This window comes from Chrysochloris asiatica, unplaced genomic scaffold (genome assembly GCF_000296735.1).
Source record: "Chrysochloris asiatica unplaced genomic scaffold, ChrAsi1.0 scaffold00165, whole genome shotgun sequence".
Classification (NCBI taxonomy): domain Eukaryota; kingdom Metazoa; phylum Chordata; class Mammalia; order Afrosoricida; family Chrysochloridae; genus Chrysochloris; species Chrysochloris asiatica.
The window spans coordinates 5,117,363-5,127,745 of NW_006408683.1; the positions used below are offsets into that span (position 1 = coordinate 5,117,363).

At 39.8% G+C, this 10,383-nt stretch overlaps 1 protein-coding gene across 1 annotated transcript in view; it reads right to left on the minus strand.

Annotated features, from left to right (window-relative positions):
• EFCAB2 (EF-hand calcium binding domain 2) overlaps positions 1-10,383 on the minus strand; it is a 128,863-nt gene that overhangs the window by 44,780 nt on the left and 73,700 nt on the right. The window contains exon 3 of the mRNA XM_006871284.1: positions 7,918-7,990. Coding sequence (XP_006871346.1) covers positions 7,918-7,990 — 73 coding nt within the window. The remainder of the gene's footprint in view (positions 1-7,917; positions 7,991-10,383) is intronic.

Consider the following 10,383-nt stretch of genomic DNA (forward strand, 5'->3'; position numbering starts at 1 on the left):
GCATGGACAGAAATCACCACATTGGAGCAGATATGTGGCTTTGGTTAACTTTTTCTGTTCCCTGTCCCGCCAGAACAGCCGCTGGAGGATCCCCACTGCTAGCTAGGAGTGGGGGCAAGGGGCATAGATGCAGCGATAGATGGCAGATGATGGATGACATCAAAAAGCCGCCACCAACTTTCTCACACTCTCCGTGCGTGGGTAAGCTGCACCCAGCCGATTTTTATTGGGATATCAAGCCAGGGAGGGGAGACTTGGGGTGGGGGTAAGCTATGTCACCTCTTGCCCTTCTTTTTTTTTTTTTTTTCTTTTCCCCTGCTGGAGACACTGCTTTCTGAAAAGGCTGACCCTGGCCCCACCCTCTAAACTCTGCAATCGCAGGAGCGACCTGTGGACCTGCAGGCAAGAGTCCCAAAATACGTGTCTTTATCCTTATTAGTGCGATTTCTCAAAAATGTGAGTTCAGGAGACTTTATGATAGTTTAAATGCCGTGGGATTGGTATATGAACGTTTCCTTTGTGAGATCCCACTCGTTTTTCCCCGGAACCCCATCCCTACCTTACTTCCCTGGCTGTCCTGCCATACTGGAAGCCCTCTTTCTTCTTTTTGGATGTGTGCATTTATAGCAATAAATTGTCCTCTCAGCACCACTTTCACTGTGTGCAAAAGATTTTGGTATGTTGTGTTTTTGTTCTCGTTTGTTTCTAGGAACTTTCTGAATTCACATTTAATTTCTTCTATTATCCAGTTGCTCTTCAACAGGGTGTTATTCAGTCTCCATGTATTAAACTTTATTTCCTTTGATTTCTAATTTTATGGCATTGTGGTCTGAAAAGATGCTTTGTTGTATTTTGACATTTGTAAATTTATGGAGGCTTGCTTTGTGACCTAACACATGGTCAATTCTGGAGAATGTTCCATGTGCACTGGAAAAGAATGTATATTGTGCTGTTGTTGGGTTGAATGCTCTGTACACGTCTTTGAGGTCAAGTTGGTTGATCGTGCTGTTTAGTTCCTCTGTAGCTTTGTTGAGTTTCTTTCTGGTTGTTCTATCCCTTTTCAAAAGTGGTATATTAAAATCCCCCACTATAACTGTAGATTTATCTATTTCTTTCTTCAATTCTAGTAGGGTTTGCTTTATATATCAGAGGTGCTCTTTCATTGGGAGCATAGATGTTAGTTATGGTTATGTCATCTTGCTCAATTGACCCTTTAATCATGACATAGTGTCCTTCTTTATCTCTTATGGTGGTTTTTGCCTTAAAGTTTATTTTATCAGAGATTAGTATTGCCATTCCTGCTTGTTTTTATTGGTGGTAGCTTGGTAAATTTTTTTCCCATCATTTAACTTTTAGTCTGTTTTTGTCTTTGTGTGTAAGGTGTGCCTCTTGCAGGCAGCATATTGAATGGTCTTGTTTTCTTATCCATTCAGTCATTCTCTGTCTCTTCACTGGTGCATTTAATCCATTGACATTCAGTATAATTATCAATAGGAATGGATTAACTGCTGTCATTATGTTAATTTTTTGTGGTATTGTTTGTTCCTTTGTTCTTCATACCTGCTTGTGTTGCGTTCATGTTTTTTGTGCTATTTCTTGTCAGTTTCTTCTTTGTTTTAATGTTTCCTTATTCTGCTTGGATCTTCATTTTCATGGTAAGCTGTGAAGTATAAATTTTCTTTGGGGTTACCCTATATAGTCTGTTAAGTTTTCCCTGCGTTTAAGACAGTCTATTGTATCCTGCCATCTACTCGACCTCCTTACCACCTTGATCTCTGTTCCTATATTTTTCCCTTCTTTGATATTGTTAATATTTTGATCTTTGGTTGACCTCACAGGTCCTCTGAATTCATTGCTGTAATTTTGTTCTGTTATGAACTCTGCTATCCATCAACCAAGTTCCAGGTGGTGTTGGTATGTCTGTCAATCTCTGGTTGTTGTCTATTCTTGCTGGTTTATGTTCCAAAGAACTCCCTTTAGGATGTTTTGAAGCACTGGATTGGATTTAACAAAATCTCTTAGCTTCTGTTTATCCTGGAATGTTTTGATTGCACCATAGTATTAGAATGACAGTTTTGCTGGCTAGACAATTCTTGGTTGGCAGTTTTTTTCCTTTAGGGTTTTATATACGTCTCCCCATTGCCTTCTTGCCTGCATGGTTTCTGCCAAGAAGTCAGAGCTTAATCTGATTTGCTTGTCTTTGTAGGTGACACTTCTCTTTTCCCTGGCTGTTTTTAGAATTCTCTCCTTGTCTTTGATTTTGGAGAGCTTGATTATGATATGTCTTCGTGATTTTCTTTTGGGGTCTACCCTTCCTGGGGTTCTTTCAGCTTATTGAATGTTTACCTTCATGTCCTTCAAGATGTTAGGAAAAATTTCTTCCAGAAGCTCTTCAACTATCTCTTCTGTGGACTTCTGTGATTCTTCCTGTTCTGAAATGCCAATAATTCTTAAGTTATTCCTCTTCATGTTATCCAGCATGAATCTTAGACTCTCTTCAGATTTTTTAATCCTTTTTTCTGCTTGTTTTCCTATCTTAGCAATATTGAGAGATCTGTCTTCCAGCTCGCTGGTTCTGGCTTCCATCTCTTCCATTCTGCTCCTTTGCCCTTTCTGTGTATTGTCCATTTCTGATATTTTATTATTAATCATCTGGACTTTTTTTTTTGCAGGTTTGGGACTGTTTTCAAAGCCATATCTATCTTGTTTGATTGCTCCTGTAGCTCTTTCCTGACTTCTTCCTTATTTTCATCCACCCCTTTTTGCAGCATTTGAATTTGTTTCCATATTATTCTTCTGAATTCTTTCTCAGGCAGATCCAGAACCTGCTTGTCTACTGGAAAGTCTGTGTCTGCTTCCAGCTCATTTGTCTCAGTTACTTTTTTCTGTTTTTGGACATGTGTTGATATCTTTAATTATGTTTTTTTTGGACATTTTCAAGAGTTATATGAGTTTTTAACGCTTAAATGGATGAATGTTGTTTTGTTGTTAAGCTTGCTGAGGGTCTCCTGGTGGATATGATCTGGAGATAGGCTTCCCTTTTCACATGTACTGCCTAGCAACTGGTATTGGCTCTTGTCCAGATGGTGGGGTACTACAAGGTATGCTTGTAGCTTGCCTATATGGGCACAGCTGCTGTCTCTTTTTGGGTAAGGTAGGGGGAGAAAGCTCCCACCCCTGGGGGAAGAGTGAGGCCAAAAGGACCAAAGACAGCAACAATTTATAAAAGCAGAGACAGAAACCACCAATCAAAAACAAAAATAAAATTGTGATTGACATTGTTCTCTGGCCTTTGTTGTACAAAGGGTCCCACCTAGGTTAACTATTTGAACTGGTTCCCAGGGTCAAAATGTCATAAGAAGCAGCGTGCAGGTTTCCTCTCTGTGCTGTTGGAAAACTGTGGGTGCAATGCTGGACCCTTTTGGGGGGGTTGTTCCCGCCCACCTGAAGGTGTCTGGCCTGTGCAGTGAGGGTAGAATTGGGGGGTGATGAGGAGAGATATGTGAAAAATGAAAAGTGAAAGATGGAAAATCAGTCACACCTCTCCCTTCAGAAGCACTGCTCTGTAGCTTCTAGCGCTAGGTCGCTGCCTCTGTTTGGCTGTGGCCCCGCCCTCCAGCCTGAGGACTTCTGGCTGCCGGCAACCGTGGCTGGATCGATTCAGAAATCACCGTATTTTGCTTCCACCAGCAGATTTCTTCTCACTGGGGGGTGAGGAACTGGCACCCAGAACTGTTGTTGTTAAGACCCAAGTGAGTTGGTTCTGACTCACAGCAACCCTGTATAAGATTTCCAAGGAGCAGCTGGTGAGTTTGAACTGCCGACCTTGAGGTCTAGTGCAACACTCCAACAGCTGATCTTTTGACAAAGAGCTGAGACACATTAAATGGGGAAAAGATAGTCTCTTTACCAAATGATGCTGCTAAAATTAGATACCAAATTGTAGAAGATAAAAACAGGGCCCTTAGCTCACGTAATATACAAAAACAATCTTAAGATTAACCAACCAAATGTGAAACCTAGAACTATGAAGCTTATCATTGAAAAAATAGGGGCAAATTTAGGGGCTATGCTATAAGGCAAAATACACCACCAAACAAAACTGAAAACACACAAACAGCAAAAGACAAACTAGATGATGGGAACCTCATAAAAATTAGACACCTACAAGCATAAAAAAAGTCACCAAAAGAATAAAAAGAGAACCCACAGAGTGGGAAACAGGTTTTGGCAATGCCACACTAGACAAGGGACTAATCTCTAAAATGTATAGACAATTTCAACACCTCAATAAGTTTAAAAAAACAGACAGAGGACATGAACACCAAGGAAGACTTTCAGGTAGCCAATAGACAAATGAAGAAATGCTCATGAGCACTGACCACTGCTGTTATTAAGTGCTGTTGAGTTGGTTCTGACCCATAAAGACTCTGTATAGGGTTTCCAAGGAGCGGCTGGTGAGCTTGAACCTCTGACTTTGTGATTCAAACTGACCTTGCAGTTCAGCTCATTAGCCCATGGAGCCACACCAAAACACCAGATGCAAATCAAAACAACAGTGTGTATCATCTCAACTCAGCATTAATAGCAAAGTTAAAAAAAAAACTAAAAAAAAAATCCTAGTAAGGGTGTGGAGAGACTGGATCCCTCATACACTGCTGGTAAAACTGAAAAACGATACAGCCACTGTGGAAAACAGTATGACACTTGAACAAAAAGTTAGGAATAGAAATGCCATATGACCCAGCAATTCCTCTCCATGTTATATATACTAGAAAAATAAGAGTCAGGACACAAATAAGAAATAAGAGCTATGTTCATTTTGGCAGTATTCACAATAGGAAAAAGATAGAAACAGCCTAATGCCAATCAAGGGAAGAATGAATAAACAAACATTGATACATATGCACAACGAAATACTATGCATTGTTAAAGAATAATAATGAATCTGTGAAACACTTCATAACATGGGTGAACCTGTTGTTGTTGTTAGGTGCCATCAAGTCAGCACCAACTCTTAGCGACCCTATGCACAGCAGAACGAAATGCTGCCCAATCCTGGGCCAACTTCACTACTGTTGCCATGCTTGAGTTCATTGATGCTGCCACTTCAGTCAATCACAAAAGTACATATATTATAGAAACCACTATTGTACAAAGTCAAGAAAAGGTTTTCACACTAAAAGAAACATACTTTGGTGGTTACAAGTGGTGGGAGGCCAAGGGAGGGTTAACTTGGGTGAAGGGAAGGCAGTATACAATAAGAGGGAGGACAGCAAAATGAGTAGTTTGGGCATCCTTCAGGGACTTACACTGTGCTCATTTTCAATGTTCTTTGAGTTTAGGGAACAAAAAGAAATTTGAAGGGACAAGATCAGGGCTTGGAAGGTGAATGGGTAAGGTTTTCCAGAGAAATTCTCATGGGATAACCTTGGCTATCCTTGAAGAAAGGGTAGGAAATTGTCATGATGTGGGGAAACACTCCTCAGCACAACTTTACTGGCCTTTTTCTCACCATTGCAGTTTTCAATTTTCTTAAAACTTGTAAGCCCTTGGTTGGTCTGAACTGTGGTGAGACCTGGCGACTCCTAAGCCCAAGGACAAGGACATAGCCAAAGAGGGCTACAGCTGAGAGTGAAGCGTCCAGCTGATATGAAGTAAAGGGAGACGCACAAGAATGGCCAAACTTGTAGACAGCATTAATTCAACCGAGTCTCGATGGCGTGATGATCAGAACTCAACTAGAGAAAGATAAAAAACAATTTTTGATAAAGGAAACAAGTGTAAATTCCTACAATTTTATGAACTTGACCTATATGTATGAATGTAGTAGTTCAAAATACCAACTGAGAGGGAAGGAGTCTTCACATCAAGCATCAATCCTATCCCATTTGTATACAGGGTGGATAAGGATGGGCAATTTAGACATTGGCTACCTAAAATTGGGGGAAGAGGGGAGATATAAAGGCACAAAGTGACTGGCTTACAAGTTTTCAAGAGGGAGTTTAGTTTCAGAGTGTATCAGGGGAAGGTAGACTCCCCACTGAACAGTTTTCCTCTTGTCTAGGTGGGTCTGGTGAAAGGAGATGGGGATAAGATTCTTATGACTCAATAGCGAGTAATTATTATCATGACAAATTGTGTATGTCACAACTGTAAACGTAGAAGTTTTGTAACAAAAAGGGGAGAGGAGTTAATCTTACAGTCCTAGGAACAGAGGACCCTAGGACCATCAAGGGAGAAGAGCACAAGCGGAATGTGGGACCCTATTAAGAGAAGAAGCGACACCAGATATGGGCATAGAGATGGGGACATGGAGAGAGGTAGCAGCTGAGGACTCTAGACTCATGGAAAGAGAAAGACTGAGTGCTGGCAGCCAGGAGACAGGCTTACAGAATGTGCCCTTTGGTTGTTTGTTGTTGTTGTTGTTTTGTGCCGTGGAGTCAGTTCTGACTTATAGTGACCCTGTACAGGGTTTCCAAGGCTGTAAATCTTTAAGGGAGCAGAAAGTCTCATCTTTCTTCAGCAGAACAGCTGGTAGTTTCAAACTGCCAACCTTGAGGTCAGCAGCCCGATTCATAACCACTATGCTACCAGAGCTCCTTTGGTTGTTTATATGACTATAAATAAATTCCTGAGTGTTTTTGTGTACACCCCTTTCCCCCCCCCCACAAAAAAAAAACCCAGAGGGAATAGAAGCAAATACTGTTGAATGATGATGCACAGAGATTGTAATTATTGCAATGAAACGATGAGTGTAAAACTGATGTTCTCCCATATAAAAATGATCACTCAATTCACAATAAAAACTTAAAAAACAAAAAATCAATTTTCATAGGATAAAACAAAACAAAATTTATAAGCCCTTTAAACATCCTGTGTAATTTGAGAAAATCTATCAAGATTACCCAGTTTGTAATCACAAACAGTTACCAGGACCTTCTGAGCTGACTTCTTTTCCTTGAATTTAACTGACTCAGCACATCCCCTAGGAAGACACTGTTTAGATTGGACCTTTCTCTTTTTTTTTTTTAAAGTACCCAAAGGACACTTAGACAAATGTATTACTGAGAGAACTTGTCTGTAGTCATCCACGAATTGCAGAGTATGTTTAAACATATTTTGTTTGGAATAAACCTGTGCATGTCTCAACTGGAATCCTAGTAGCAATAGTTTTTGACTTAGCCTTGCACAATATTTTGTTTTTTTAAAGAAAATGCTATTTCACAATTAACACAATACTTTATAACATAACTTTTATATACACTGTTGTTGCTGTTATTAAGTGTCATCCTGTCAGTTCTGACTCATAGCAACCCTGAATAGGGTTTCTGAGGAGTGGCTGGTGAGTTTGAACCTCCGATCTTGCAGTTTACCAACCTTGAGGTTGAGTGCTTATCCTATGGCAGCACACCACGATAACTAATAATCATTTAAAATATTCTTTGAGTACCTGATCAATCAAGTTAATTCTTACTATTTTTTACTGTTTATTTCTATTGCTAGTTTTATTTCTCCAAATAAATACAATTTCCTATCGTCTCTATTTCTTTTCCTATCTCTCTGGCCTCATATTGTTCACTTTATCCTTTCATCTGTCAATATTCTTTCTGCATATGATTAATTCTTGAACCTACTGATCTATCTTTAAAGACAGGATAGCTAAAGTGGAACTTTTACTTCATCCTATTTCATTACTTTTGTCCAAAGTCATTTCTTCAAGACCTGATTTTAATTCTTCCAATCTTGCAGGCTAGCTAACTTGTAAAGCTACCCTAATACTTAAATTGAGCATATTCAGCAGTTTAGGACATCTTTAGTTACAAGTAAGAGTTTTTAATTACAAGTAGCTGCACAGGGTCCTTCAGATCGGTGCCCAGAGAATCTGATGAATTTAACTTTCTTAGCACTACTTACCTCTGCAATCAAGTCGTGTAGCTCTCCTTCACTAGGGCAGCATCCTAATGACCTGATAATCGTTCCAATCTCTCTGGGGGGGGAAAAAAAGTTGCCAATAGATTAGAGCATAAACTCTGAAAAGGCATTTATGCTCTAATCTGAAGTCTCTCTCAATTATTTCAAAGCAGGAATTGATGGAATATAATTTAGCAAATAAAGTCACTCGGTAAATAGTTTCATGATCATAAAACACTCTCTGGGGAAAAGAAGAGGTAGACAAATGAACCAAAGAGAAAAGAAAGAAGTGTTTTCATTAACTGTCATATTCAAGTCATGCCCTGAATCAAAATAAAAAGTTCTAGAAAGGTGAAAATAGAAGGAAAAGGAAAAAAAGAAGAAGCAAAGAAATTAAAAAAAAAAAAAGGAAGTTTTGCCTGGACCAAAATAAAAAGTTCTGAAGAAAAAAATAGAGGTAGTATCCAATCTGTCTTGGCAGCGCTGATGAAAGGAGATGGGGATAGGTCTCTTGTGGTACAATAGTGAATAATTGCTATCAGGACTGACTGTGAGGGTTGGAAATGTAAAGGTAGACAATTTGTAGCAAAAGGAGGGGAGAGGCTGACTTTGCAGCCCAGGAGGGGGGGTCCCTGGAAGAAGAGTGGAGTGTGGGACCCAACCCAGAGAAGCAGTGACGCCAGAGATGGAGGCAGAGATGATGATGTGGAGAGATGGAGCAGCTGGGGACTCTAGGCCCAGAGAGGGAGAAGGGCTGTGTGCTGATGACCAAGGGGCAGGCTTGCGGGGTACACCCTTTGGTTGTTTAATGATGCATGGAGGGGACTGTAATCATGGCAATGAAATTATATATGATAGGATGAATGTAAAATAATGTTCTCCCATGTAAACTATCACACAATTCACAATAAAAACTTAAAAAAACAGAAGAAAAAAAATAGAAGGGAAAAAAAATAAGAGGAAATAAAGAAAAATATGTTAGTAACTTACTAATGGATTTTAAGTGTAACTTAATTCTACTGAAGCTCAGTTGCCACTTCTGTATTAGAAGGATGATAATGCCTTCCCCAGAGGTCCATGGTGAAGTTTACATGTTTTAGTGTCAGAGTACTTAAAAGCATCAGATGGTTAGGATTTAGCTTAAAGATGCTACTTGGGCATGTTAACTATCTAATCAAATTGACTACATCTTTGGGGATGGAGAGTGGAGAAGCTCAATATCATCAGCCAAAACAAAGCCAAGAACCTACCATGGAACAGACCATCATCAATCACTTATATGCAATTTCAGGCGGAAACTGAAGAATATAAAAACAAGTCCACAAGAGCCAAAATACGACCTTAAATATATCCCATCTTAATTCAGAGACCATCGCAAGCAAAGATTTGATGCACTAGACACTAATGATTGAAGATAAATGGAGTTGAGGGATGATATCAAGAATATCATCCATGACAAAGGTGAAATGTAATCAAAAAGACAAAAATTGATGAAACTTGCTCCTGAATGTAGAGAAGCTAAAGCAATTGGAAGAAATGATGAAGTAGAAGAAGTGAACAGAAAATTTCAAAAGGCAGCTTGAGAAGACACAGTAAAGTATTATAATGAACTGTGCAAAGATCTGCAGTTAGAACACAGGGAAGATCTTACATACTCAGCATTTCACAAGTTGAAAGCAGTGAAGAAAAAAATTTTAAGTCTTGGGTTTCAATATTGAAGGATTCTATGGACAAGAGATTATTTATAAATAAAATAAATAAATAAAAGCAGATGGCAGAGAGAACAAACAAAATGGCAGATTGGGTGGCAGTGCAGTAAAGGAGCTCCGCCAGCAACAACACAGAATACCTGACCAAGCAGGCTCAGGGGATGGTCCCAGAACTCTGAACCACATAAAAAGGAATATTTAGAAGGTTGGAAGGCTTACAGCTGGGGGAAATTGTGGCAGAAGCAAGAAATCCATTGCTTTCTAGTTTGAGACACTCAGCTGCTCGAGGAGCCGCAATCTTGGGTGAGACCAAGAGGGGGAAAGATCGGAGCGCCACAGACGCCTGGCAGAACCGCTGAGATAAAGGTATGGACATTCTTCTCTTTTGGTAGCTTTTCATTGGTCCCTTGCTGCCTTTGAACCTACATTCTGGTGACTATAGAGGTGCCTGAGCCAGTGGGCACCCCAGCCCCACCATCGGAGGGTTCTATTATGTATGCACACAGATCTCCTTGAAATTTAAAGAGACAGTTTCCAATTAAAACCAAATGGCCAAAGCTGGCCCTGAACTGTTTACAACTAGAAACAAGGCCTTAATGGGGTTGTGGAGCGGGACAAGCAGACAAAAAAGGAAATAGGCCGAAAATTAAATCCTAAGTTACGTTAAAACGACCAACAGTGGCATCTAGAAATTTCTTAAGAAAAAGAGTGAAAAGAGAAGCCCATTTCCTGATCACATCTACCTGGAGGCAATCAGAAA